General features: G+C 50.9%; 7 protein-coding genes and 2 non-coding genes across 9 annotated transcripts; 3 read left to right on the top strand and 6 right to left on the bottom strand.

The window, feature by feature from the left end:
- Positions 1-345: 345 nt before the first annotated feature.
- Positions 346-2,103, bottom strand: BO66DRAFT_408063 (synembryn; the record flags this gene model as incomplete). Its single annotated transcript, XM_025649094.1, has 7 exons — positions 346-445; positions 497-1,341; positions 1,424-1,543; positions 1,601-1,759; positions 1,812-1,888; positions 1,951-2,025; positions 2,076-2,103. The coding sequence occupies 7 exons, from the start codon at positions 2,101-2,103 to the stop codon at positions 346-348; spliced, it is 1,404 nt and encodes a 467-aa protein (XP_025507949.1).
- Positions 2,104-2,852: 749 nt separating this feature from the next.
- BO66DRAFT_417410 (putative telomere length regulator protein (Rif1)) lies at positions 2,853-8,528 on the top strand. Its single transcript, XM_025649675.1, has 3 exons — positions 2,853-5,917; positions 5,966-6,125; positions 6,233-8,528. The coding sequence occupies exons 1-3, from the start codon at positions 2,987-2,989 to the stop codon at positions 8,485-8,487; spliced, it is 5,346 nt and encodes a 1,781-aa protein (XP_025507948.1). The 5' UTR covers positions 2,853-2,986; the 3' UTR covers positions 8,488-8,528.
- Positions 8,529-9,002: 474 nt separating this feature from the next.
- Positions 9,003-9,094, bottom strand: BO66DRAFT_t33. Its single transcript has one exon. It is a non-coding gene; the product is annotated as a tRNA-Pro (tRNA).
- A 1,740-nt stretch (positions 9,095-10,834) lies between these two features.
- Positions 10,835-11,658, top strand: BO66DRAFT_313147 (putative RING finger protein; the record flags this gene model as incomplete). Its single annotated transcript, XM_025643377.1, has 2 exons — positions 10,835-10,915; positions 11,008-11,658. 2 exons carry the CDS (start codon positions 10,835-10,837, stop codon positions 11,656-11,658), a joined length of 732 nt encoding a protein of 243 aa, XP_025507947.1.
- A 286-nt stretch (positions 11,659-11,944) lies between these two features.
- On the bottom strand, positions 11,945-13,319 carry BO66DRAFT_313446 (uncharacterized protein; the record flags this gene model as incomplete). Its single annotated transcript, XM_025643387.1, has 2 exons — positions 11,945-12,980; positions 13,231-13,319. The coding sequence occupies 2 exons, from the start codon at positions 13,317-13,319 to the stop codon at positions 11,945-11,947; spliced, it is 1,125 nt and encodes a 374-aa protein (XP_025507946.1).
- Positions 13,320-14,243: 924 nt separating this feature from the next.
- On the bottom strand, positions 14,244-14,328 carry BO66DRAFT_t32. Its single transcript has one exon. It is a non-coding gene; the product is annotated as a tRNA-Gly (tRNA).
- A 652-nt stretch (positions 14,329-14,980) lies between these two features.
- BO66DRAFT_365251 (TauD/TfdA family dioxygenase) lies at positions 14,981-17,038 on the bottom strand. The gene is made up of 4 exons (XM_025645204.1): positions 16,336-17,038; positions 15,776-16,265; positions 15,398-15,703; positions 14,981-15,337 (listed from the first exon to the last, which is right to left on the bottom strand). Exons 1-4 carry the CDS (start codon positions 16,589-16,591, stop codon positions 15,169-15,171), a joined length of 1,221 nt encoding a protein of 406 aa, XP_025507945.1. The 5' UTR covers positions 16,592-17,038; the 3' UTR covers positions 14,981-15,168.
- A 190-nt stretch (positions 17,039-17,228) lies between these two features.
- On the top strand, positions 17,229-18,701 carry BO66DRAFT_388192 (D-hexose-6-phosphate mutarotase). The gene is made up of 3 exons (XM_025646493.1): positions 17,229-17,592; positions 17,675-18,004; positions 18,081-18,701. Exons 1-3 carry the CDS (start codon positions 17,347-17,349, stop codon positions 18,465-18,467), a joined length of 963 nt encoding a protein of 320 aa, XP_025507944.1. The 5' UTR covers positions 17,229-17,346; the 3' UTR covers positions 18,468-18,701.
- Positions 18,702-18,771: 70 nt separating this feature from the next.
- On the bottom strand, positions 18,772-22,461 carry BO66DRAFT_467976 (protein kinase IKS1). The gene is made up of 3 exons (XM_025652612.1): positions 22,306-22,461; positions 20,227-22,222; positions 18,772-19,270 (listed from the first exon to the last, which is right to left on the bottom strand). Exons 1-3 carry the CDS (start codon positions 22,362-22,364, stop codon positions 19,139-19,141), a joined length of 2,187 nt encoding a protein of 728 aa, XP_025507943.1. The 5' UTR covers positions 22,365-22,461; the 3' UTR covers positions 18,772-19,138.
- Positions 22,462-22,565: the final 104 nt, after the last annotated feature.

Genomic DNA, 22,565 nt, shown 5'->3' with positions numbered 1-22,565 from the left:
TCATACTACAGGTCCACAGGTCTCAATACCAGACTCTACCGGAAGCTTCAAGCATATTCGAGCTGATGCTCGGAGCTTCTACTCTGGGATTCTGTCGCTTATTAATGGGTGGCCAAATCATGCCTGCTTGCTTTCCATTCGATTCTGCGGATGACAGATCAAGGCAATGAGGGACAGAGCTACCCGAATTAATGTACAAGTGGGAACTGTAACTGTAGTGCTATGCTGAGGGCTAGACGGCAAGATCAGACATCTTAGATGGGAAGGAAACCTGTACAACTCCGGGTCCCAGTTCAATTGACGGGGTATGATACAGCAGTAACAAAGGGGTCAGAAAGCAAATGCTCAGTCGCTGTCGTCCGAATCAGGCAGTTCTTCAAATCTACCTTCGTGAAGGGCACGCGTGACAGGGTTCTCCACGTTGAGTATTCCATTCGCCTTGGCCCTGTATGAAGCTGTCAGCAATCATCTATATCATCGGTGGAGGAACACAAACCTCTCAAAGAGCACAAACAATCGCTCTGCCTCACGCTCCTTCTCTTCCTTTGTCATAGGCGGCCATTCATCCTTCTTCTCCGCAGCCCATTTCTGGCCAGTTATGGGGTTGACCTCCGGATCGAATCCCTGCGGGTTCGTAGCGAATGCCTCGCCCGCTGTCTGCGGTATCTCCATGCCACGGGAAGCCAATAATCCTGCTGCAAATCCATAGCCAATGTTTCTGGTCAAGTTCTCCGCGTCCTTTCCAGAGAGAACGAACATGAGCTCGGAGATAGCTGTCTTTACGTTCGGATAGGGAGTGGTTGAGAGATTCAGAAGCTTGGAGGAAAGCGTGTCGGACTGTCCAATGGGACGACTTCTATCATTCTCTTCGGGCAACAAAAGCCATTGCATGTACTTGCGGACGCCATCAGGTGCCAGCTCATGAATAGTCACAAGAGTGTGGAAGAGTGGGATCGCTTTGGTTTCCAACTCATCTGCCTTATATGCAGACACAGCCTGGTCCAGAATATTGATCAGCTTGTCGACATTGCAGTTCTGATTAAACGTCGGAAAGAGCGGACTGCTCTCCCATGCTTTGCCTTTCTTGTTCTCAATGTCAAGGGTTGACAGGCAGTTGAGAAGATATCCGAGCAAACCGTCTAGAGGCTTTTCAGGAATATCCATCCGGCTGATGATCTTGAAGAGGTGCGGGATCGAAGGCGAAAAACTCCCCGCAAGCTCCGGATAGATCTTGGAGACATTAAAAATCAATTTCAGTGTGTCGATGAGCGCCAGTTCGTCCATCTGCGACAAGGGCTTCTTTCCCGACTTCGGAAATTGCTTGGCGTGTCGAGTAATTTGCTACATAGATTGATCAGTCAGTTTGGTTCTACTCCTCTAGGGGCCAAAGAGGGGGGTGTGATGGTGGAGGGGGCTCACTTACATAGTTGACATTTTCACTCAAGAGATGATTCTTAATCAGTATTTCGAAGTCCATGGTGGTATCATATGTGGAGAGAAAGAGTATGCGACTGATAACCATTTCGTCGTCTGAAGAGTCACACTAGCCTGGTGTCAGCAAATAGAAATACGTGTAAGATGGTGTAATTGATTTACATACTTTGAGTAACTCAGCCAATTTACCTCCATAGCCTGTATCAACAAACAGCTGACGCATAGCAGGGTTAAGGAGGAGAGCATTTGCAACGCATCGTAGGGCAGCTCGCCGCACATCAGTCGTTTCTCCCGTAACACCGTACTTGGCTAACAGTTCTATTCCCTATAGAATAGTCAGCAGTCGAAGCAAGCTATGAGTAGTTGGTTCTTAGTACCTCTTTAGAATAGATCGGGCCTGCGTTATCAGGATTGGTGCCATGCTGCCTCAGCTCTAACAGGGTTTGTACGCGTTCTATAAAGTGCATTCCATGTTGTAAGAAGCTTGCTCATAAGTATGCTTTTCTTTGTACTTACGCTGTGATGTGAGCGACTTCTTCAGCTGGTCTTGTTTTAGCAACTCCACCAACTGGGAGACCCGTTGCAGTTTAGCTAAGCATAATCTGTTAGTCTACATCGATATGAAGGTGGTTTCTACATACCTGCACCTTGGAGCGTGCGAAACTCCATCTTTTATGTTGTTCAAAACTTGAATTCGGCAGAGGAGCAACCGGATTCCTGTGTCCCGTGTGGCTTTGTATGAATAGGACACCCCCTGGTAGTCCACCCAAACTTGGGCCCCGCTTGATTAGAGCTAGTGACCTTTGCGACCGCACGAACCTCAGTGTTCCAGTAATCCGAAAGGTCAAAGTATTAACACTCCTTTGGTGAGATAAGTCACGCTGTAGCGCAAGGTTCAAAGGCCCTGGACCAAGTGATGTAGAGGTTTCGGGCCTTGGATCCGCGGGGATGGTTCTTGCCAGAAGTTTAAGCCGATGATGGATCGGTGAATAGAGGATCGGAGAGGTGCAATAAAGCAGGAAAACCCCACTCAGGCTCACAAATGTATGTGTATCTCCACAAGTATCGACGGAAGAAAGTATGTACTGATATAGGAAGATCTTTCTGCGTCCTGTCTAGGAGGATATTCTCAGTTCTTCGAGAATGTTTCCTATCAAAGACACGAGTCCAGACCCATGTTTCGAGCCCAAATATCTAGACTGGTTCTATCATCATTAACTTAAATGGTTCATTTGTTTGTTCGATTTGTTTCAACTTCCCGCCCGGATACTGGTGCCTTGTCTCCTCAGGCATCAAACGCGGCGCTGCCACTTTACGCGTGCCTCAGCCACAGGCGCGTCCCTTTTGAGCTGCGTGGCTTGGCGCGGTTCCCCGAGGATCAAACGCTCGACAGCCCTGCTTCATCTGGGCTTCAAATCTCGCTCCAGGTTGTTTCTCTCAGGCTTGAACTAGAGCATGGACCACTCGTGATCATCGCCAGGCCATATCGCGATGTCCTATTTTCTCTCTCCGCTTCTGATTCCTATTTCTTAACCATTCGATCGTCAAAAATATGGTGGAGATTCTCGGTCCTGTCTCTGCTCGTCCGCCGACTCCACCAAGGACATCATCTTTTATGCTGTCTGAGAAAGATCGAAGGGAAGACTCCCCGGCCATTGTGCATACGCCTCGTGACTCTCCTTTCTCTGTCAATGGTTCGACCGGGGCCCCCTCGACCCGTCAATCCAAGCGCGTGAACTTCTCGCCATGGACTAAATATATCAAACCTCCGACTTTCACGAATACCACCGCCAAATCGCGACCTGAGCTGAAAGTTCTTCCCCCTTCGAACGAACTCAAACCCGCAAAGTCGATCCTCAAGACGACGAGCTCGCACGCTCTAGCCGATTCTCCTTCCTCCGCCCCTCCCATTCCCGACACGTTCGCCATGCTTCTTGAATCCATTCTCCAGCAATTAGCTGGCGACACAGTCAGCTCCAGACTCGATGCATACATGCAATTCTTCGGGGCGCTAAGGGCATATGAAGGGCTTCCTGGAGAGCAGGAAGTTATCGCGAAGTTGGGCACAATTACACATTTTATACAACGAGACATCAGCAGAGACCTGACGACTGGAGGACCTTTGGACACCAATCTTGTCATCCAGGCGCTGAAACTGGCTGTTGCTCTTGTTTGGCACAATGAGATATCTGCGCGACTGTCGGACGAGTTCAAGGCATTCCTTATCGATCACTCGATCGATTGCCTGCAGGATGCCAAAGTGCCTAAGTCCGTGATCACACATTACTTATCTGTCTTGGCTACACAAAACTTTCATACAAAAATCATGACCAATGCCAGGGTGATACGCCTTCTCACTGTCTTGAACAGTCTGACTAGCCGTGTCAACGGAAATGCAATTGTGTCTCAGCGGTTGAGCATCTACTCTCGTGTTCTCAGTCAATCGAAATCGACATTCGTCTCTCACGCAGCGTTGTGGATGGAGCATTTAATCTCGGGACTACTTCATCATATGAAGGATACTCGCCTCAAAGCTATTTCTGTCGGCTTCCAGGCCTCTATCACGTGTGGGCCCAATCCAACGCTATCAAAGGCCGTTCGGGATGTGTTTGGAAGGTTCATAGACAAGGGCAGAAAGATGGTGACTGAAGTATGCGAGAGAATGTCACGGATGATGAACAATCCCGAATCAGGTATACATGTACCGCAGGTCTGGGGCGTGATCGTACTGCTTCTGAGAAGTAAAAAGTTCAACGTTGACCAGTGGGAACATTTCAAAGAATGGGTGCTGGTTTTGCAGAGGTGCTTCAATTGCAGTGACTCTTCAATCAAAGCTCAGGCTATCGTGGGTTGGAATCGATTTGTTCTGGTCGTTGGCCCGAGCGATACAACAAGCCCTTCTATACTCAAGATGCTGAGCAAACCAATCATGTCCCAATTCGACCGCAAGAAGCACGACAAGCAACCTAGCCAGCTGGCATTGTGCAGTTATTACAATCTGTTGTACTATGCCTTCCGCCCGTCTGCAACTTTTGAGCACCTGGATGTTGTTTGGAAAGAGTACATTGCCTCGCCCTTATCAACGGTATTCGCAACAGTGCCCGGCATGCATGATCGAGTCGCTCACGTGCTGTCCAGCATGTTCTGGAGCTCGCACCCAAGGCCCTGGGTAGAAAACAAAGTCAATGAGAGCAACAAGCTGGATCCGGAGGAGTTGCCTTCTATTGATAGCAGGTGGCTAAGATCCAGAATTTCATCAGTGCTTGATGTTCTTGAGAGTATCTTCAAAGCAACAATCTGGACAGATAGCCTTGAACAGTCGCATGTTGGCGCTGCATGGCTGAATTTATCTAGAGCCTTGGCGTTCACCTTAAACAAAGAGATTACCCCAACTCCTGAGTCGATGCAGACCGTGGCTCACGTACTGGTTTTTCTTAGGCGGGTCTGGACTACCGGGCCAGACGCGCTCAGCGCAAAACAAGAGGATGGCTCCATGGACACTTTCTTCGAGCGATTTGGGTTCTTGTCCACTACGATGATCCACGCCCTAGGAAGTGCTCGGTTTACAGAGAAGCTTGTTCTGCGGACCTCCGACTACTCGTTCCAAGCTGCTACCACGCCAACCCATCGCCATTCGAGAGCAACCGCCAATCTAAGCACCCCGACCTTGCATTACCTCCGAATGATCAGTGAAATGTCTGTGATAACGGTGCCAAGCACGGCGTATTCTCACTTGGTCAAGAGTGTACTTGAGGCCACGTGCAGTGATAAAATTTCTCGAAGCTCGCGCTTAGAATTACTACAACAATGTGCCAGTCTCTACGATGAGTACAGTGACTCCGACTTCCCCTTGGGTCCCTTCTTGGCACAGACCGTCTGGGAGTGTACAGCACAGTCAGCTGCTGATTCTTTGCGCTCACTTCCAATGGAGACTGCGCGAGAACGCGATGGATCCGTTACCCGAGACTATGAAAATGCTGTGAAAGTTCTTTCAACGGGGTTGAATTACTATCGCAACTTTCAGGTATGGAATGAACTGCTTGACTCCCTGATACGTGTGGTGAGAACCGAGAGAAGTGACCAAGCAATCACACTCATGATCATTGAGCCTCTTGCCGAGTCAATCATGAAGGGTGGTGCCCGGAGGTCTTACTTGCCGTTGGCATCTATTCTCAAGCACTTGCTTTCCATTACCTATTACCAACAATTTGAGAGAGACAACAATGAGAGCCACTTGCCGTTCCACAAACTGGTTGACCTGGTTGGGCGTACCCTGTTGGATTCTTATGAACACTTCGACCCCTCAGAGACGAGCGGTATGGCGGACTTCATTGAATCCTTAACATCACTCTTGGGCTCAGGTACTTCAACTGTCCGGTCTATCATGCTGGAAAGTCTTCAGCTACCCCTGGCTATTTATCTGAAAGATGAGGACAAGCGAATGAGCGTGGAGAGTGGTGTGGAGAGCAGGATTCTCACTGCAGTAAGTGTCAGAAGCAAGGGGCTTGGACATACTCTAACCCTTGTATAGTGTCGCGCACTCTCTTCGGCTGTTCTGAATATCCTACAAGCATCTTCCCCCCATAATGCCTCGTTCCTGCAAAAGTTCGAAGATATCATTCACGCGGGTCTAGATTCTTCACACATATCAGTAAGAAGGAGGTTCTATGACTTCTGGAATTCTACCATCGGTTCACAGAGATTTTTGTCCCGCCCTGAAAGAATAACGCATGCGCTGGAGAGCTTGGAAGCTCTCATTAAACATCAGCAGGCCATCACACCTTTGGAAGAATCGAAGGTATGTCATGTCATAACGAGCGACAGCCAGCTCATGCTAACCCTTCGAAGCCTGGAGCTCGGATGAGTACTTTCGACGAACAGGAAACCAAAAACGGCTCTGGGGACATGTCCGTAAAGTCACGGATCTCTTTCATTCTAGACAATCCGGTCGACTCGGGCTTGAACTCGTCGCCTGTGACTAGGGGCTCAGACCGTGCAGTCACACGAGAGCGCACAAAAGAACTTGAGCGGGAACGAGCTTTCGAAGCTGACAGTCAGCGTGCCGAGCAACATGTTGCTGCTTCTCATCCAGACCCTTTCGTATCAGGCCCAGAGGACGGTAACAAGCGCAGCGAGTTGTTCTCGATGATTGAAAGCCTCAGGTCTTCTTCCCCGCCGAGCAATACACCTAGAGATATCCACTTCATGACACCGCCGCACTTGCGTCACCTGCATCACTCGGACACATATGCAGGGACCCCGCAAACACCCCCTTTGCCGCCTGTGTCGGCAGAGAACGAATATAACTACCTTGGCTCGTCACCGACTCCTATTTCAAGAGGGAGGGCGCAGTTGAGCGACTCACATGTGCCACCACCCCCAACATCTGCCCCAGAAGCCTCTTTGTTGGACAACGAGCCCCGATCATCACCTCCAGAACTCACTTCACTTCCCGCAGATCATCACTCGCTCACTCCTGGTCCCCATCCTAGTAACGAGACACCCGTTGATCTTGAGACACCAACGACCACACCGGGTAAGAGCAAGAAGGCAAAGAAGAAGGCCAGACGCTCTGCCAAGCTCAAGAAGAAGTCAAATTCTGAGCTCAATCAGACTGAACACGTCACTCAGGACAATCCAAACGACGTCGCAGACCAGCCTATGACTAAACGCCTCCGCTCTTCTACTGGGAAGACCTCTGATTCTCCTCTGCAATCCACAACCGAGAAGCAACATACAGGAGCTGCCACAGAATCCAGTAAGGAGACACGTCATACACACTCCACAAGGGCCTCCGCCTCGGCCAACGCCGTCGGTTCGAAGACTGGGCCCGAAGTGGAGAAGGACTTGCCTCAGAATGTCGAAATCGTCGAGTCCCAGGCGGAACGACCCAGCGGTAACCCCGGCTTGTGCAACGATGATGTTGATATGGAAGACCAGGTGTCATCCCAATTGGAGCAAGATCTGGAGCTTGCCGTAGATAAAGATGATGTTGCGGGCGGTGAAGAGTCGATGGAAGCTTCGCATGAGCCTCAACTATCCAGGAAGAGAAAACGTGAGATGGAAGAGCAGACACCCCAGAGGAAGGAAAGACGGCGCTCGTCTCGACTCACAAAGACGCCCGCTGCGGCTGAGGAAGACGAAGCCGACAACACTCGCTGGAACGAAATCTTGCTAAACACTCACGACCTTGAGTCGTCGCCTGCCGAGTCTGCACCGAAACGACGGAAACATGACACCAGGGCTGAGGCCTCCAGCACGACTAGATCGGTCGCTAACAGTCAAGCATCAGAACCTGTCAGCTCGAAGGACAAGCCTTCAGAGAGTCAAGACAAGTCTCAGAAGAGAAGATCTTCTCGCCTAAGTGGTCAAGCTGCGCCGCCTATATCCGAGGAGAGCCCTGTGCTTCAAAAGAAGTCGAAGAAATCACCTCGGCCTTCTCGTCCACGCAAGCAGGACAATGATATAAACACGGAAACTATACATGAGGAGAGTGATTCCCAGGAGACTACGGCAGAAGACCAGCCAAAGCAGCCAGCGCGTGAGAAGGCGTCCGATCATCTGGACGATGTTCAGAATGCACTAGATGCTACGGCGGTTCCCGAGGTAGACCCGGAAACACACAAGTCTGAGGAGTCGGTACAACCTGCGTTCGAAGCTCAGGAGGAAGTCGCTTCGACGACCCGACCCGTGCCTGTCGAGAATCTGCAGCCCTCGGCAGACAACGACATCCAGATGACCGATGCGCACCCGACCGCAGAAACCGCTCCCCAGTCGCAGAAGACACCATCTTTCAGCAGGGAGAAGCACTCGGAGAAGAAAAAGAAGAAAACCCGCGCCTCATCCCGCGCTGCCCCTACTCAAGCAGAAACCGAGGCCCCAGCCGAACCTGTCCTGGTCAAGTCCGAGGCGGAAATCGCAAACTCCCTCCGCAGGGTCCTTGACGACGTCAAATTGGCCAAGCTGGACAGGCAATCTCTCAAGGAGATTGACGACCTGTTGTTCGATATTCGGGTGGAGACACATGAGGCAATGCGGAGGAATACGGGTTAGGAAGGTTGAACTTTTCTTCTTTTTTTTTGCATAGCGAAGGCGTTTTTTTTTCTTTTTTTTTTTTTTTTACAAACATGTCCGCGGGGTATCTGCTTATCTTAGGTCCTATATTATACACCCTTATCTTTCGATGCGCCAGGGGGGGGTTGCTTTTGTATCTTTGGCGGAGGATGGGAAAAGATCAAGATTTGTTGTTTTTGCTTCCGGTTTTCTTCCGAGTCACCACCCTAGTAGTATATTGTTTTCGCTGCCTTTGTGTATTTGAAGACTGCGATTAGGAAGAGCTTTTGTACTATGGTCCGGGGACTGAGAAACGAAGAAGGTTCCACATTTTTAGGTATATTCTAGGGTTATGGCAGGTGATTTACACTCGGTGGGGTAATCTACCTAGAGCCTTCTCGTTGCATTGAATGTGGCTGAAGAAAACGGTGCTGTTTTGCAAAATATAGTCGGAGGAGAGCGGATGAAGGTGAAGAGCAAAAGAGAACAAAAAATGGCGATGAAAAAAGGATAACGGCCCGAGCCGCGGATCGAACGCGGGACCTCTCGCAGATATGCTTGGGTTTGGAATCCCTAAGCGAGAATCATACCACTAGACCACCCGGGCTTGTTATGGTAATCTTGCGTAATTGATGCAATATACGTCAACATTTTGTCATCAAGTCCAGCTGCCCAGGCATCTCTTGGTGCTCATAGACATACGTACATGATTGTCTTCGAAACTGGGATATTCTCCACTTCAATGCACTATGCACAAGGCGATGAAGCGCAAACCTCTCTTCTTTAGGTGGAGAGTGTGAGTTAACACCGAGAGTGGAGATAAATCCAGGCAGTGCAAAGACAGGAGCATTTTAGGAATCAGCAGAAGCATACCTAACTACGCATTCGACACACTGTACGGATCGGGTCCAACCATTCTCCATCCATGATCCATGATTTCTAGACCAAGTCAAACTCTTGGCCTCCATACATGCATACACATCACATATACGATTGCTGTAGTGGAGTAGTGGACCCTCCTGCCATAGAGAAGCACAAACCGCCTTGGCTGCATCAACCTACACCGGTACTCTGGCTTATTGCCTAGACGAGACAGCCTCCCTCCCCCAGTGCAGAGGCTCTGCATTTTTCACCGTCATGCCATGCACCTCATGCCTGAATTTTCATTGTCACAGCCACAAAGAAGTCTGTGGCCGATTTTTGAAATAGGGAAGATCCAGGTTTGAGTGAACAAAAAAATAGTTAATGCAGGCTATCTACTCCGTAGATTAGAAACATGTCTCTATCTACCCCGTCTCTTCAAGGTCGCAGTTGCGCGCGCGGAGTAGGGCTTGAACTTACCACGAGGACAGATGATTCTGTTTTCATCGCAGAGTAGCCACTGAATGAAATCGACCTACTTGCTTTGCCAATAATACATAGGATCGGCGGGAGAGAAGAAATCATACCAATTTTATCTCGCTTAACTTTACTCGACTTTATACTTCCTAAACTTCCCGCTACTGAAGGCATGCATGCACTGCCAACGGCTCCCACCGATCTATCGATCTGCACATAGCAAGCCATCCCCTACACTAGATTGATGGACTTTCCATAGAAGCACGTAAGATTCTCTCCGAGGAAGATAAATTGCATAAAGAACAACATGTTTCCTCCCGCCTTCCCCTCGAGGCTGAGCGAGCGAGCGGTGGGCGGATTTGGGGGGATTTAAGTGGTAGGTAGTCTCCCCTCCGGCCAGTCAGAGTTTCGTCATTGGGATGGGAAAAGGGAAATCATGCCGGATGCTGGATGCTTTCTCTTGAACACGGCTTTCTTTCTCTTCTTTATCTGCTTCTCTGCACGGACAAAGAGCACAGTAATCCCCGATGTCCGGTGTCCATGAGGAAGGGGAAAGGGGTTGCCAGAGATTGCGCTTTCACTCACTCATCTTGCACCCAAACTGCCGTGTCGGTATGTACGCTCGACCATAGGGGCTTGCCATCTGATTTGCGCTGCGCTGCGTCGTGCGTGAGGGGTGCCAGAATTAACACGCTCTCCTGCCTGTCTGCTTTCTGCTATCTGCTTCCACCTTTTCTCTCGTGATCATCACATTGGATCTGCTGCTTTGAGAGGTCTCGTGAGTTGCATATACAACAAGCAGGCCCTCTGATAGCATCTATCTACACTCCTTGATCTTTCCCGGAGAAAACAACCATCCTCACCGCTTCACACAAGTCACAAGGTATGCACATGGCCCTTTCGTGTTTGATTCTGTGATCATATCCTGTCCTGTCGGTTTTCTAACTAGGCGCACCCTGGTTAGCTTGATCTTCACAGAAAGCCGATGCAAGGTGACCCAGCATCAGCCATGGTTGACGTCTCGTCGGCCGCCATTCTCGGCTACTTGGCCCCCGTCTGCATTGCCTTCTTCGTTTTTGTTGCTTGGTATGTGGGTCGTATTCCCCTCGGTCATTCGTTTCTTCTTCAGTGGGTGTCCGGATTCTGACTCGATGAATCGAAACAAAAAGGATCTGTGTGGAGGTCCGACGCCGCGAGCGTACCCGTAACCTGCACAGCAACGATGCCGAGACTGCTCCCATGGGGTCCAGTCGTGCCGTGATCTCCAGCCGTGACGTGGAGAGACGCTTCCCCCAGATGAAATATAGCGACTGGCTCAGTTCTAGGACCAGGTGCATGCCCGCCAAGGATGCCACCGAGGCGAGGGTTTCTTCCGTCGCTGCTGATACTACCTCTTCCGTCGGGGCTGACACTACCTCTATCGATGCTATTGAGATCGCCCCGGTCAACGACGCTCCACGCTCCGAGGAAATCCCCACTGATACGCCTCGTCAGGTTCCTGGTTACGATGGGACAGCCCCTACTGCTTTTGACATCATGCAGGCTGCCCCGGGTACAGGAGAAGGCTTCGACATGGCAGATTCCAGCAGAGAGTGCGTCATTTGCATGGATGAGTTTCGCGGGCCAGACTTCATTCGTCCTCTGACGTGTGGTCATATTTTCCACGTGTCCTGCCTAGATCCCTGGCTAACCCGCCGCCACGCATGCTGCCCCCTGTGCAAGACAGACTACTGTAACGCAAGGGCTTCACGCACCGGTTGGCTTCGTGCCGGGTCTGGCCCAGCTGTTCCGCAGGCAGTTTTGATCCGTACGGACATCCTTCCGCGTCTCTGAGGTACCACTCTCTGATCGCGCAACCTTCTATCTGTAAGTGAAGACCGTGATTCCCCGCTGATTGTTGTGAGCCGAAGAAAGGTAGCTGACCATGGACACTTCAGGGGGAGTGGCAATTTGCTTTCGCATAGCACATAGACCTGATTCGCGGAGCTTCTTTCGTGGTGTTCTGGTACCGGGGGGGTTACATACGGATTTTCGAGATTTGATGTCTTCATGCGTCTCACTTCTGTTGCGTCAGAGTGAGTTCGAGGCTGGTAGGCGATGTAAATAACTCGTTAGCATTTCACGCTACCATATGAATTTGCTTCAGCTCTATTCCCTCCTCGAACGTGTATTGACTTTCGTCCTCACGAGAGCGATAGGAACTGGCTCTATGCGGACCTAGAGTCCTTTCCGGATATCCGGCGATCGTTCTGATGATAGCCTCCTCGCTTGTTCGTTGGTCAACAGGATCATCCTCGTGGGGCTTTCCTTTAACACTCATGGTGGACTGGTCGAGTTTCCATTCGTATGTATGGGAGAAATGGAACGGGTGCCAGTATCTCGGTTTTCCCCTGCTTTGCGCGGAACGCGATGCGCTGGAAGGATTTGTGCCATGCCAGCGAGCATGCTGACCATGCGGCCTATTTGTCTTCTGATACATTTTCGAGCTGAACACCCTCCGAATCAGGGGCGACAGACAAACCATATTCGCGACATAGATCGCAGTGCTCGCCTCCCGTATATACCAAATTTGATAAGTCGTCGTCAAGGGAGAGGCGAAATTGAAGACTTTGTTGAGAATCGCAGCGGCGATGGTGAAGACACCCAAACTCATGACGCCCGCCAGCATGATTTTCTTTCCCCTCCTCATCTGGGCCTTCCGCAGCAGGGGAAATGGCAGCGCGAGCATGGCAGCATCAGAGGAGATGTTGAAGACTGCCTGAGTGATGGAGTAGTACTGGTAGGTCGCGCATTGCATGTCCTGCACCGGCATGGCCCAGTACTGTGAGAATGGCCGGCAATAGACGGCATAGTACGTGACCATGGTAACGAGGAAGCCGACGGCGATGAAGGCGGCTATCAGATTGACATACATCCGCAATAGCCGGAAATTCTGGGTGAGCCGCCAGAACATGGTCAACATGCAACCCTTGACCCCCCAGGTGGAGAATAACATGCATTGCTCGAGGCCAATGACGATCTTGCTCCCAAAGATACGATCACGCACTTCTTGTGGGTTGGACATAATCTCATCGTATTGTGCCGGATCGACGAGATTAGACGCATAGCGGGCGGAGACTTGAATCAAAACCAGCAATGTTGTATAGATCAACTGCCTCGCCCAGTTGGTCAGTCAGGTGCTCCTCTCTGTGTGGGCCTTGACTTACAAATGTGACGCTCATCACATAGTCCTCAACTGTATCAGGTGCGTTAGTGCTCACGAATTCACGACAATCCCGGCTGCGTCATACAATACAGGCGCTTGATCGAACCGGTTGCGATGGCACGGGAAACTCTTGGTAGGTTAGTAAGGGCTCTATGAAAGAAACATACCCTGTCCGCGTGGTGAGGGTTCTTGGTACTTACATCCTTCCAATGTATAGCACGATTGCGACGCTCCAGAATATAATCGCCTCGGAGAGGAGCTGGTATGGGGGAGGTGAGAAGTCGCCCATGTCGTCGTCTTCTCAAAGTCTGTGTAAACCCCAGTGCTCCTGGAATCCTCGCCGTGATTGCACGACGCATGTCACACCAGGGGGGCAGAGTGGTGTGCGGCTGGGGGGACATATATAGATAGCAATGCATCGGCCACCAGGAGCAGCCCTTGCACGCCCTGTCGCAGCAATGCCATTTTATCGGCACGTGAAGCAGGGACTCCGAGCCGGCCTCGACGCCACACGCACCGCCCAGAACGAGGGAGATGATGAGATTGCATGCCGCATCGGAGAGTCCGGAATTCCTTGCCTGAGTTGGCGACAGGACGCAAGGGGATGAACAACTGGGGGTGGACTCGACTCTCGACCTGACTTGCGATTCAGTGCCAGGCACAAAACATTGCACTTGTGCTCTAGATTCATGATGGACTTGCACATGAAGTACGATCGAATTGTTCGCTTCCTCGGCCGGTCATTCTTATGGACGTGCTTTGAATGGTTGAAGGGATGTTCAAGGTTCAAGCGAGGGATTGCCGGTTGTGCGATCGGAGGTGAGAAGGCAACCAGGGTGGCTAATGAAGTAGGGTCATGCTGTATATTTAAGGTATATTTCAAGTAGGTGTGACAATGCATATTTTAGGGGTGCTGTGCCATTATCGTGATCTGCCATCCCCACCTTGTGATGGTGACTAGGGATGCCTGGTGTAAATAATCCCGGCGCTACTAGAATATATAGACAAAGGTCAACCACGGGAGGGCAAAACCTATTGAGCAGCACGTGTTCCAGTGCACGCATATATACATTTATCTGAATCAACTACACTGCCTAAATAGACATGACACAAAAAAAAAAAAAAATAAAGAACCAGGTTAAAAAAGAGCACCCAAACCACGAGGGTGTTACCAGCGGACCTGGGTCAGAGCCGGAAAAATACAAAAAAGAATTGCGCCAAGCGAGACTCGAACTCGCGTCCCAACCTAATCCTATGAGAATGGGAAGGTTGGATCCTAACCACTAGAAGATTGGCGCTGAGAACCACTGGACCATCTGGGCCGTTGTAGTTATTGGCTCACTGTTTCAACGGGTCATATCCAGACACCTGAAACCGAGTTTTCGCCTCAATTTGCCACCAGGGAACCATCTATCGCGAACCTAATTTGACAGAAATCTTCCCTAAACCGCCATTGATCCTAGGATGCCCTCAATTCCATGTGATCTTCGATTTATGGTGGTGCTTCTTGCATTTGAGTTGCGATGTGCTGGATTTATCGCAAATTCGGTCGAGCGCTGCTAATGCCGCATAGGGCCGTCGAAAGTAAAACCTGCGACTGTAGGCGAGGTTCAAGGACATTGGGATTTGTGACAAGAACAAATTTCTTTCTCATAAAAAGTTTCTTCGCAGAAGAAGAAAAGAAAAATCGTATCCCTTAAGAAAAAACCATGGCGGGTGGAGCCTGGAATGGGTTGTAGGGCTAGCAATTTTTGTCCGTACCATGGGAAAGACGAGACCTTATTTCCGCGTGGGCATTACCACCAGTGACATAGACAGTGCGGCACTCCTACAGACGCCGGAAGTTTACGAAGATAATCCAAAGAAAAGACCTCAAAGGGTTGAATCATTGCCTAGAATCTATATTTGCTAGATTATAGCCAAAACTCAAGAATATGCTCAACAGCTTGCCCATGCTCTGCCTTGGATGCTTTACAATCAGAGAATCTTTCTACCATGCTGGACTGCATATCACCACAATCAACATTGCACATATTGTAAAGTGCTGCGTATCGTTCTTTATATATGTCTGAGCCAAGGCCCGGGAGATAACGCAATTACCAGCCCGCAACAACATTATCCAGCACCAGCACACATGCCTACTCCTTTCTGCCCCCAGCCGCTGAGCCCCTGATATAAGGCTCCAGGGGGAAGACTTGAGCCTCAGGTGTGACTCCGTCATATAGCTGCTTCCAAGTTCTAACCAAAGGCCCGGGGGTTTCCCATGCATACTCGGGGTCGCGCTGCCAGAGGCGGACGAAATGGCGCCTTGATAATTTATCAGCCGATTGCTAAAACAAGCCTAGACCATAGAAGGCAAATACTCACTGCTGCTCCGGGGTGTCCTGAAACCCATCTCTAGCATGGAAGATGCTCAGGTTATTGATGTACTGAATGTCACCCTTGCGGAAGTCAAGCCCGACTGCGTACTTCTCGGCCAAAAAGTGCAACGAATCGAGGGCCTCCGCATGTGCCTCAGTGATCGGAGGAATATTCTTGGACCTGGGCAGGTCCTGAAATCCAGTGAAGTTGCGTCGTGCATATTGAATCAGGACGCGCTCAGGCTGCTTGCCAGTAGCTGGCTGATGAAAGAGTAACGGGCGCTCATGATATGGGTTCTGAGGATTGCCGAATCTGTCACCATGTAAAGTCAGCACAAATGCATCCTCATGTTTTGAAGTTGATTGCACAAAAGATATCTAGTACCCGTCAAGAGTCCAGTTCTCCGCGAGCGTACGAATGAGGTCAGGTCGCGTTTCCGCCAATTCATTGTACACACGCCAGCTGCTGGCCAGCTTGCTCTGGCCGCCCGCCGCGGCCGTATTGAGCGCAAACAGGGAGATGATATCCCCCGCATCGGTGTGAAAGACTTGTTTGTCAGTGGTATATGCTGGCGCCCCAATGCGGCCTTTGCTCTGCTCCTGGGTGCTCAAGTCTTTAATATGATTGAGCATCACGCCTGCCGGTGTGCCATCATAGGACGAGTCCTGGCGACCGCGGATCGGGGCAACATGTGCAGAGAGTCCCACGTAAATAATGATATTTTCTTCGCGCGAGTACTTGTCGACCGGCACACCGCTGACAACCTTGAATCCGTGTCCGTTGTGAAGCTCCTGCGAGATATCACGTAACGTTGAGTGCAGCGCAGGTAGAGGGAAGGTCTCCGGATCAATGAAACCAAGGGGTTTGTTCAACGCTATGAGCAGCAATGTCAAACAGAATTCAACGAGATATATCTGCAAGGTAGGGGTTAAGCGAGCACGTACACTTGAAATGCAGCACTGCAGCGTCAATCTCCTCGAGATCTGCCTCGGTCAGGACGTACGTCCAGTTATACCGCTCTGCGATGTCTTTGCCCTCCCAGACCAGATCCGACTCGAGCTTCGCCGGAAAGCCAGAAGGAAGCTCAGTAGGAAGGGTTTCGGTGCGTAAGCGACGCTCCGTGCGAGTATGCCATTTGTTCACGTCGGGGGCGTACTGAATATCAGGTTGTTGAGCGGTGATTGTCACAGTGATGGTCATGTTGGGCTGGACGTTGATCAATGAGATACTTGCTTTATCAAAGCGAGAAATTTAGAGAAATGTGATCAGAGTGCAGTGCATCTTCAGCGCTTTTGAAGAATGTGTAATGTCAACACCGACCCCGCGCGGGCTCTGATGGTGCAATCATCAACCATTTTTGTTGCTGATGACGATTACTCCAATCAACATACTGTACTTTCTCAGCTGATGAGTTCCCGAAAAGCCCTAAGCTGTGTTAGATCATTTCTAACATACTCTCGTTAGCTCTTGAACGCAAAGAGCAGATGTTGCCAGATCGGACGTCTGCCGTACTTGTGAGACTGCGGATGGGTTGGAGAATGCTGGATAGACCAACAATAGCGGCGGTCATTCCGCTTAATGACCCATGTGACTGAAACAGCAGTAGTGACAGGCTCTTTCTTGTGAAGAGTCTCAAGGTCGTCTAAGCTGGTTCCAGTGGAGGCAACATGTCTGTTTTGGTAACAATATGCAGCGTCCTGGATATCCTGCACTATGCAGCATAAATCTAAAATAGGCAGCGAGTTATCCGCATAGCGATATGCTGACCTAAGCCAAGAAGGGCCCCACGGTGACGCTGCTGCCCCGCCCGTTCAGGCGCATCCAACAACAGTCCCCCCGCATTGAATAACAGACAGAGGTGAGAGAAACGCTATCTTGCTACGCATTCGAGTCACCCTTCCTGACTAGTCCCTCCCCTAAGCAACTAATATCTGATATATTCTTCCTCTACGAAGATGGATCGTTCCAACAAGCCCTCCGCCATCGGGGTGGGTGTCTCCATCCCTCAGCCCACCGTCAACTTCCACGACAACAAGGTCCAGGCCACTCTGCCCACCGGCGAGTCAGTCACCGTCCACCTGTATGGAGCGACCGTCACATCCTGGAAGCTTGCCAATGGGAAGGAGCAATTGTTCGTCAGCGAAAAGGCTCACCTGGATGGCTCCAAGCCCATCCGCGGCGGTATCCCCGTGGTCTTCCCGGTAGGTTCTATCCCAGCGACCTTCAATCCCCCAAACAGAACAACCGGTATCTAACGAGTGCCGCGGCTGTGGCTCACTGCAGGTCTTCGGTCCTCCCCCCTCGAATCACGCTACATCCTCCCTCCCGCAACACGGCTTCGCACGGAACTCGAACTGGGAGTTTCTGGGCAAGTCCTCGTCCGAGTCCCTCGGAAAAGACCACAAGGAAGGCGATGATGCGGTCAAGCTGGACTTCGGTCTGTCGCACCCTATGCTGAGCGAAGAGTTCCAGAAGGCGTGGCCTTACCAGTTTGGTCTGGTGTACAGTGTCACCCTGACCAAGGAGGGTCTCGAAACCTCCCTGCAGGTGCAGAACAAGGGCGAGCAGAACTTCGAATTCCAGGTTCTGCTGCACACTTATCTGAGCATTGAGGTGCGTTCTCACACAGCGAACCCCCTGATTAGTGCAAGTATCTTGCGAGGGGAGAGACTGACATAAGGGCATATAGGACATCTCGCAGGTCCGCGTCAAGAACCTCCAGTCCAAGGAGTATGTCGACAAGACCCAAGGTGGCGCCGTCCAGACGGAAGCCTCCTCTGCGGTTGAGATCGATAAGGAGACCGATCGGGTGTACAAGTCCCTTGACCCGAAGGTTCCGATCGAGGTTACCACGGTCTCGGATGACAAGCCCTTGTTCTCGATTACCCGGGAAGCCCTGACCGATGTTGTGGTGTGGAACCCCTGGATCGAGAAGGCCAAGGGCATGGCCGACTTCGGACCGGATGAGGCTTACAAGAACATGATCTGTGTCGAGGCCGGCTCCGTCGCTGGGTGGCAGACGCTGGAGGCGGGAGAATCCTGGGAGGGCGGCCAGACTATCCGGCCGAGGCTATAAGTTGTCGGATATTGCCCGTTGATCTATGCGCTGATGTTTGAGCGAGCTAAGTTGCACATGAAGATAGAGATAAATACGCCGTGAACGTGTACATGAATCAAGTTCTTTGCCCTGAAGGTGCAATGTATTCAAGAGTAATCTCAAGCAAGGTCCTTTAACTGAGCCACAGTTCCATAATCGAAATCGCCTTGTGAATATAGAAGGAATGTGTGGGACCAGGCTCGAAGCATTGCCACCCTATAAAACAGATCATTGGAGGATGGTTCAGCGAAAGATTGCGCGGCGTATAAGCAGGATGTGAGCACAGCACACGGGTACTGGCCAACCTCAAGTTGATGCGAGCACTTAGGTTCCGCGGAGGAAATGCCTTTCTCCTTCAAGGCTCCCAGAACCAGCATCCGAGCGCCGCAATCTTCTATATGGAAGCCCTAACCGCCTCGATCCTCGTCTGATGACCCAACAATAGCTCTCGATGCTCAAAGTCTCAGGGCTGTTGCATATCATGCCGTACGCAAAGGCAAGCTTCGTATAGAGGAAGCACAAGAGTCGAGTGCCTAACGGCTCGTAAAGTTCTGACAGCACACGAGGCAATCCATCTATCAGGTTGTCGAATGCATTCAGATCCGAAATATCGGCGGCGTGGTTGTGCCTTCTTCGTGTGAAGAGATCGCTCAAAGCACCGACAAGCCTCTCCTGGTGCGCTCAAGGTGGTTCTGACGAAGGACCCAGCAGTTAAGTCCCCAGATGACGTGGTAACTGAACAAGAAAGGCAGGGACAAGAGGAAAAAGAAGACCAAAACCGACTGGGGGAACATTGTCAGTGCGGGGAGAGGTGGTTGAGGATAGGAACTCAGGTCTCATGGGAGAAATAAACCAAAGGTGAGCGGGATAGACAGGTTCAATAGCTTTCCACCAGCTTTGTTTTATAAAGAGGTGTATGTGCTCGTGCGTATACAAAAGCTGGTCAGATGGGCCATGCGAGGATGATGCGAGATGACCAATGAGACGGGAACAGCATCGCGTAGCGGGGTAGCTGCACTGCATGGGACATCGGCTTCCAGTCTTATAACCTTGAAGTCACCCAGTAGGTTCCAAGTTCAATGATGTATATGGTTGTAACCACTAGAGGTTTACCAGAAATTGTTCGGAAATCACCAGGATTCCGGAAACGGAAGTAGCTTTTCCTACTGAGCCTGAGGTACTGTGAACCCCTTGGAAAGGGTACTCAGTACTTCAGTGCCAGTGCGGCGGCACTGTAGCTTGTCTCTTGTGTATTATCATTGCCTCTGAATAGCCGCTCAATTTCTTGAGCCCCTTTCTTCCTGCTTCATGCCACCACTCTATCAAAGCTAAAGAGCTCCAGCGAACCGGACAAAGCACCTAGTATAGTGTTCCTATCGACGAAGGTCATGCTTTCTAAGGTACGTTCTATACCACTGCGATGGATCCCGGCCTCTAGTGGTGAGAGATTCGCTCGCAGAAAAGGAGATTATTTGCGGTGACTACCCTGAACAGTCTATCAATGCATTCAATGGTCATGGGCACATAATTTCGTCAACCACAGGCGCATCTTCAAAATACCATGTGAAGCCATGCACCGAAGCATCGGATGTCACCCCTCTTACTTTCGCAGTCTGGTCTCCGTGTCATTCCATTCCGGATACGAGAATCAACCCAGAAGAAAGGCCCTCGGGTTGGTACGAGACTACCGCCTGTACGTTCTCCAACAAAGCGCATCCATCTGCATACATAGACTTACAACCACGAGATGCAACATCAGTGAGACCAACTGCCTGGCAAAGCTTGTCGCTGGGAAGTTGACCGCCGCCACTAACAGTAGAGGATAAACGACCCAGGGGTTGACAGTCAACGGGCTGCAGGGTTGAAATATAGAGAGTATCTTGAGAAGGAACGTGGTCAGTTGAAAAATTGTGATCCCAAGCTGCCAGTTAGCTACGGAAGTTGCCAGCGGCTCGAGGAACGGGAAATATCTTTGTAAGAACCAGTGACGTGGGGGAGGCGGTGGCAGTAGGTGTTGTTGCTGGGGCTCTTCGATTGTGTCAGAGTTGTCATGGGGGGCCACTTCGTGGCGATGTTCCTCAGGAGGATGGTGGGCAGGTGTGAGTGAGGACGAGGGAGTACTCGAGAAACGTGGGCGAAAAATGAGATTTCGTTCCGGGCCAAGAGAGGTGGAGGTAGATTCGGCTCTAGCAGCGTCCGTGTTGGTACTATCGTATGCGGAACTCCGCCGTACACTCGGCGGCGGTCTCGCGAGGGTCCTATTCGGCGACAGGGCCTGGCGAGTATAGGATGCAGCAGACGGACTTTCTACCGGGTGAATCCGGGAGCTGGGGCGCATATCTGGGCTGGTCGGGCTGGCTCGCTTCAAGCGGAAGTTTTCATTGACATTAGCCCCGGCCTGGAGACCATTAAGAACCTCTTCTGCTGAGGGTCGGCGATCAGCGTCCACGGACAGCAAGCGCTGGAGGAATATGTAGAGCTGTTCGGGGAGTTCGGGTCTCATGCGTCTAGCGTAGTCGAATCCCGACCATTGACTGATCTCTTCACGAAGTCGGTCTAAGTCTTCTTTCTCCTCGTGGATCAAGTCTGCATTGCTATAAGGAAGTTGCGCAAAGCAGAGGAAGTACAGAATCATCCCCAAAGAGAAGATGTCGGACTTGAAGGTGAAGTTCCCGAAGGGACCATCGGGGTATTCTCGTCGTAAAACTTCTGGTGCGCAGTAAGAAACAGTCCCTGTCGCCCCAGTCGACCTTCGGATTGAATCTTGAGCCTGAACCTCTCCAAAGTCACTGACTAGGACCCGGATCCCGTCACTGGTTTTATGCAGCAAGCAGTTATGAGGCTTGAGATCACGGTGGATGTAGCCATTGGCATGGAGATAACGGATTCCGGAAGTAATATCTTTGAAGAAAGAATATATTTCCTCGAATTGGAGCTTTCGCAACGCCCCAAGATCGTTCTCAGGATCAAGTCCACCCCTTGACCTTCTTCTCAGACGCTCTTTAAGCTGCTGTTTTGTAGTAGAGGTCTGCACTGCACCGCAGATGTAATTGTGGAGGTCCCCCGCGTTGCAATACTGCTGAAGTATGAACGCGCATGGCACACTGGGCCCAAAGGTAGTGATCTTTGCATTTTCCAGCCACACATGACGGTAGGAGACGAGATTCTGGTGCGAAAGGTGCTGTAGAAGCTGAACCTCACCTAATACCTTCTCAAGCCACTCATGGTCATCTCCGACAGGGACCCGCTTACAGGCATAATGACCAAGTGAGACACCGTCCAGTACGTGTTTGACCAGAAGAACAACCCCCTTGCCGCCTTTGCCTAGAACCGTCTCTTCGACAAAGAACTTCTTGAAGTAATCCTGTGTAAAAGCCGCCGACGAAATCCCCTGACTGGTATGGACGCCGGTCTCTGGATAGCTAGGATCACTAGTCGGACCGTCCGCGATAGCTGGCTGAACGAGACGGCGACGAGGGGATGGGGGATTGGACGAGTCCGTAGAGCCAGGTAAGCTAGCATGTAGTAGTCGAAAGTAGTCAGGATTGATGAATTCCGCCTGCGCGCCCGGGCTATTCTCATGATCACCTTGTGGTGACCCATTTTCATGCAAAGGACGATGGCAGTAAGGACAGTCGGTCAGATCGAGTTCACTGCCCCTCCGATCCGCGGTGTTTTGAAGAACCAGTTGCCGCGAGTCGCGATCATAAACCACAACCGAGTCATTGTGTCGCCTGCAGCAAGATAGTCCCCCACATTAGGATCTCTATTCTCTGAACGACTAGGAGAGAAGGGGGAACGAAGAAAGCTGGCTTACAGCACGACATCGAGATTGCCTGATCCATAGGGAACAATGGACATGCCCTCATCCTCCATTGTCACGGGGAGAGTAGCATATCCACAGGGCACACAAATACATGAAAGGCCGAATAAATAGCCCAGATTAATGCGTCACGATCTTAAGGAAATGCAAGGTATCGTCTGGCAGCTGCTACGGAGACGAGGCACTCGAATGAGGCTGGGGTAGCCCCACGTGAGCTCCGTCGGCGGTGAGGAATCTGCCCTATTGAAAAGTGT

This window comes from Aspergillus aculeatinus (genome assembly GCF_003184765.1).
Source record: "Aspergillus aculeatinus CBS 121060 unplaced genomic scaffold BO66scaffold_4, whole genome shotgun sequence".
In the NCBI taxonomy this organism is placed as follows: Eukaryota; Fungi; Ascomycota; class Eurotiomycetes; order Eurotiales; family Aspergillaceae; genus Aspergillus; species Aspergillus aculeatinus.
The sequence above is the reverse complement of the archived record's forward strand: the minus strand, read 5'-3'. Positions and strand labels throughout refer to the sequence as shown.

Coding starts and splice junctions, on each gene's coding strand:
- BO66DRAFT_365251 (XM_025645204.1), bottom strand. CDS start 16,591: ATGACCATCACTGTGACAATCACCGCTCAACAACCTGATATTCAGTAC. Junction 16,266..16,335: donor TGCAGTGCTGCATTTCAAGT/GTACGTGCTCGC, acceptor TGCTGCTCATAG/CGTTGAACAAACCCCTTGGT. Junction 15,338..15,397: donor CAGGACACCCCGGAGCAGCA/GTGAGTATTTGC, acceptor TAAATTATCAAG/GCGCCATTTCGTCCGCCTCT.
- BO66DRAFT_388192 (XM_025646493.1), top strand. CDS start 17,347: ATGGATCGTTCCAACAAGCCCTCCGCCATCGGGGTGGGTGTCTCCATC. Junction 17,593..17,674: donor GTATCCCCGTGGTCTTCCCG/GTAGGTTCTATC, acceptor GGCTCACTGCAG/GTCTTCGGTCCTCCCCCCTC. Junction 18,005..18,080: donor ACACTTATCTGAGCATTGAG/GTGCGTTCTCAC, acceptor AAGGGCATATAG/GACATCTCGCAGGTCCGCGT.
- BO66DRAFT_467976 (XM_025652612.1), bottom strand. CDS start 22,364: ATGGAGGATGAGGGCATGTCCATTGTTCCCTATGGATCAGGCAATCTC. Junction 22,223..22,305: donor GGCAATCTCGATGTCGTGCT/GTAAGCCAGCTT, acceptor ATCTTGCTGCAG/GCGACACAATGACTCGGTTG. Junction 19,271..20,226: donor TGATGTTGCATCTCGTGGTT/GTAAGTCTATGT, acceptor ATGTTCCCCCAG/TCGGTTTTGGTCTTCTTTTT.
- BO66DRAFT_417410 (XM_025649675.1), top strand. CDS start 2,987: ATGGTGGAGATTCTCGGTCCTGTCTCTGCTCGTCCGCCGACTCCACCA. Junction 5,918..5,965: donor AGAGCAGGATTCTCACTGCA/GTAAGTGTCAGA, acceptor ACCCTTGTATAG/TGTCGCGCACTCTCTTCGGC. Junction 6,126..6,232: donor CTTCTGGAATTCTACCATCG/GTTCACAGAGAT, acceptor GAAGAATCGAAG/GTATGTCATGTCATAACGAG.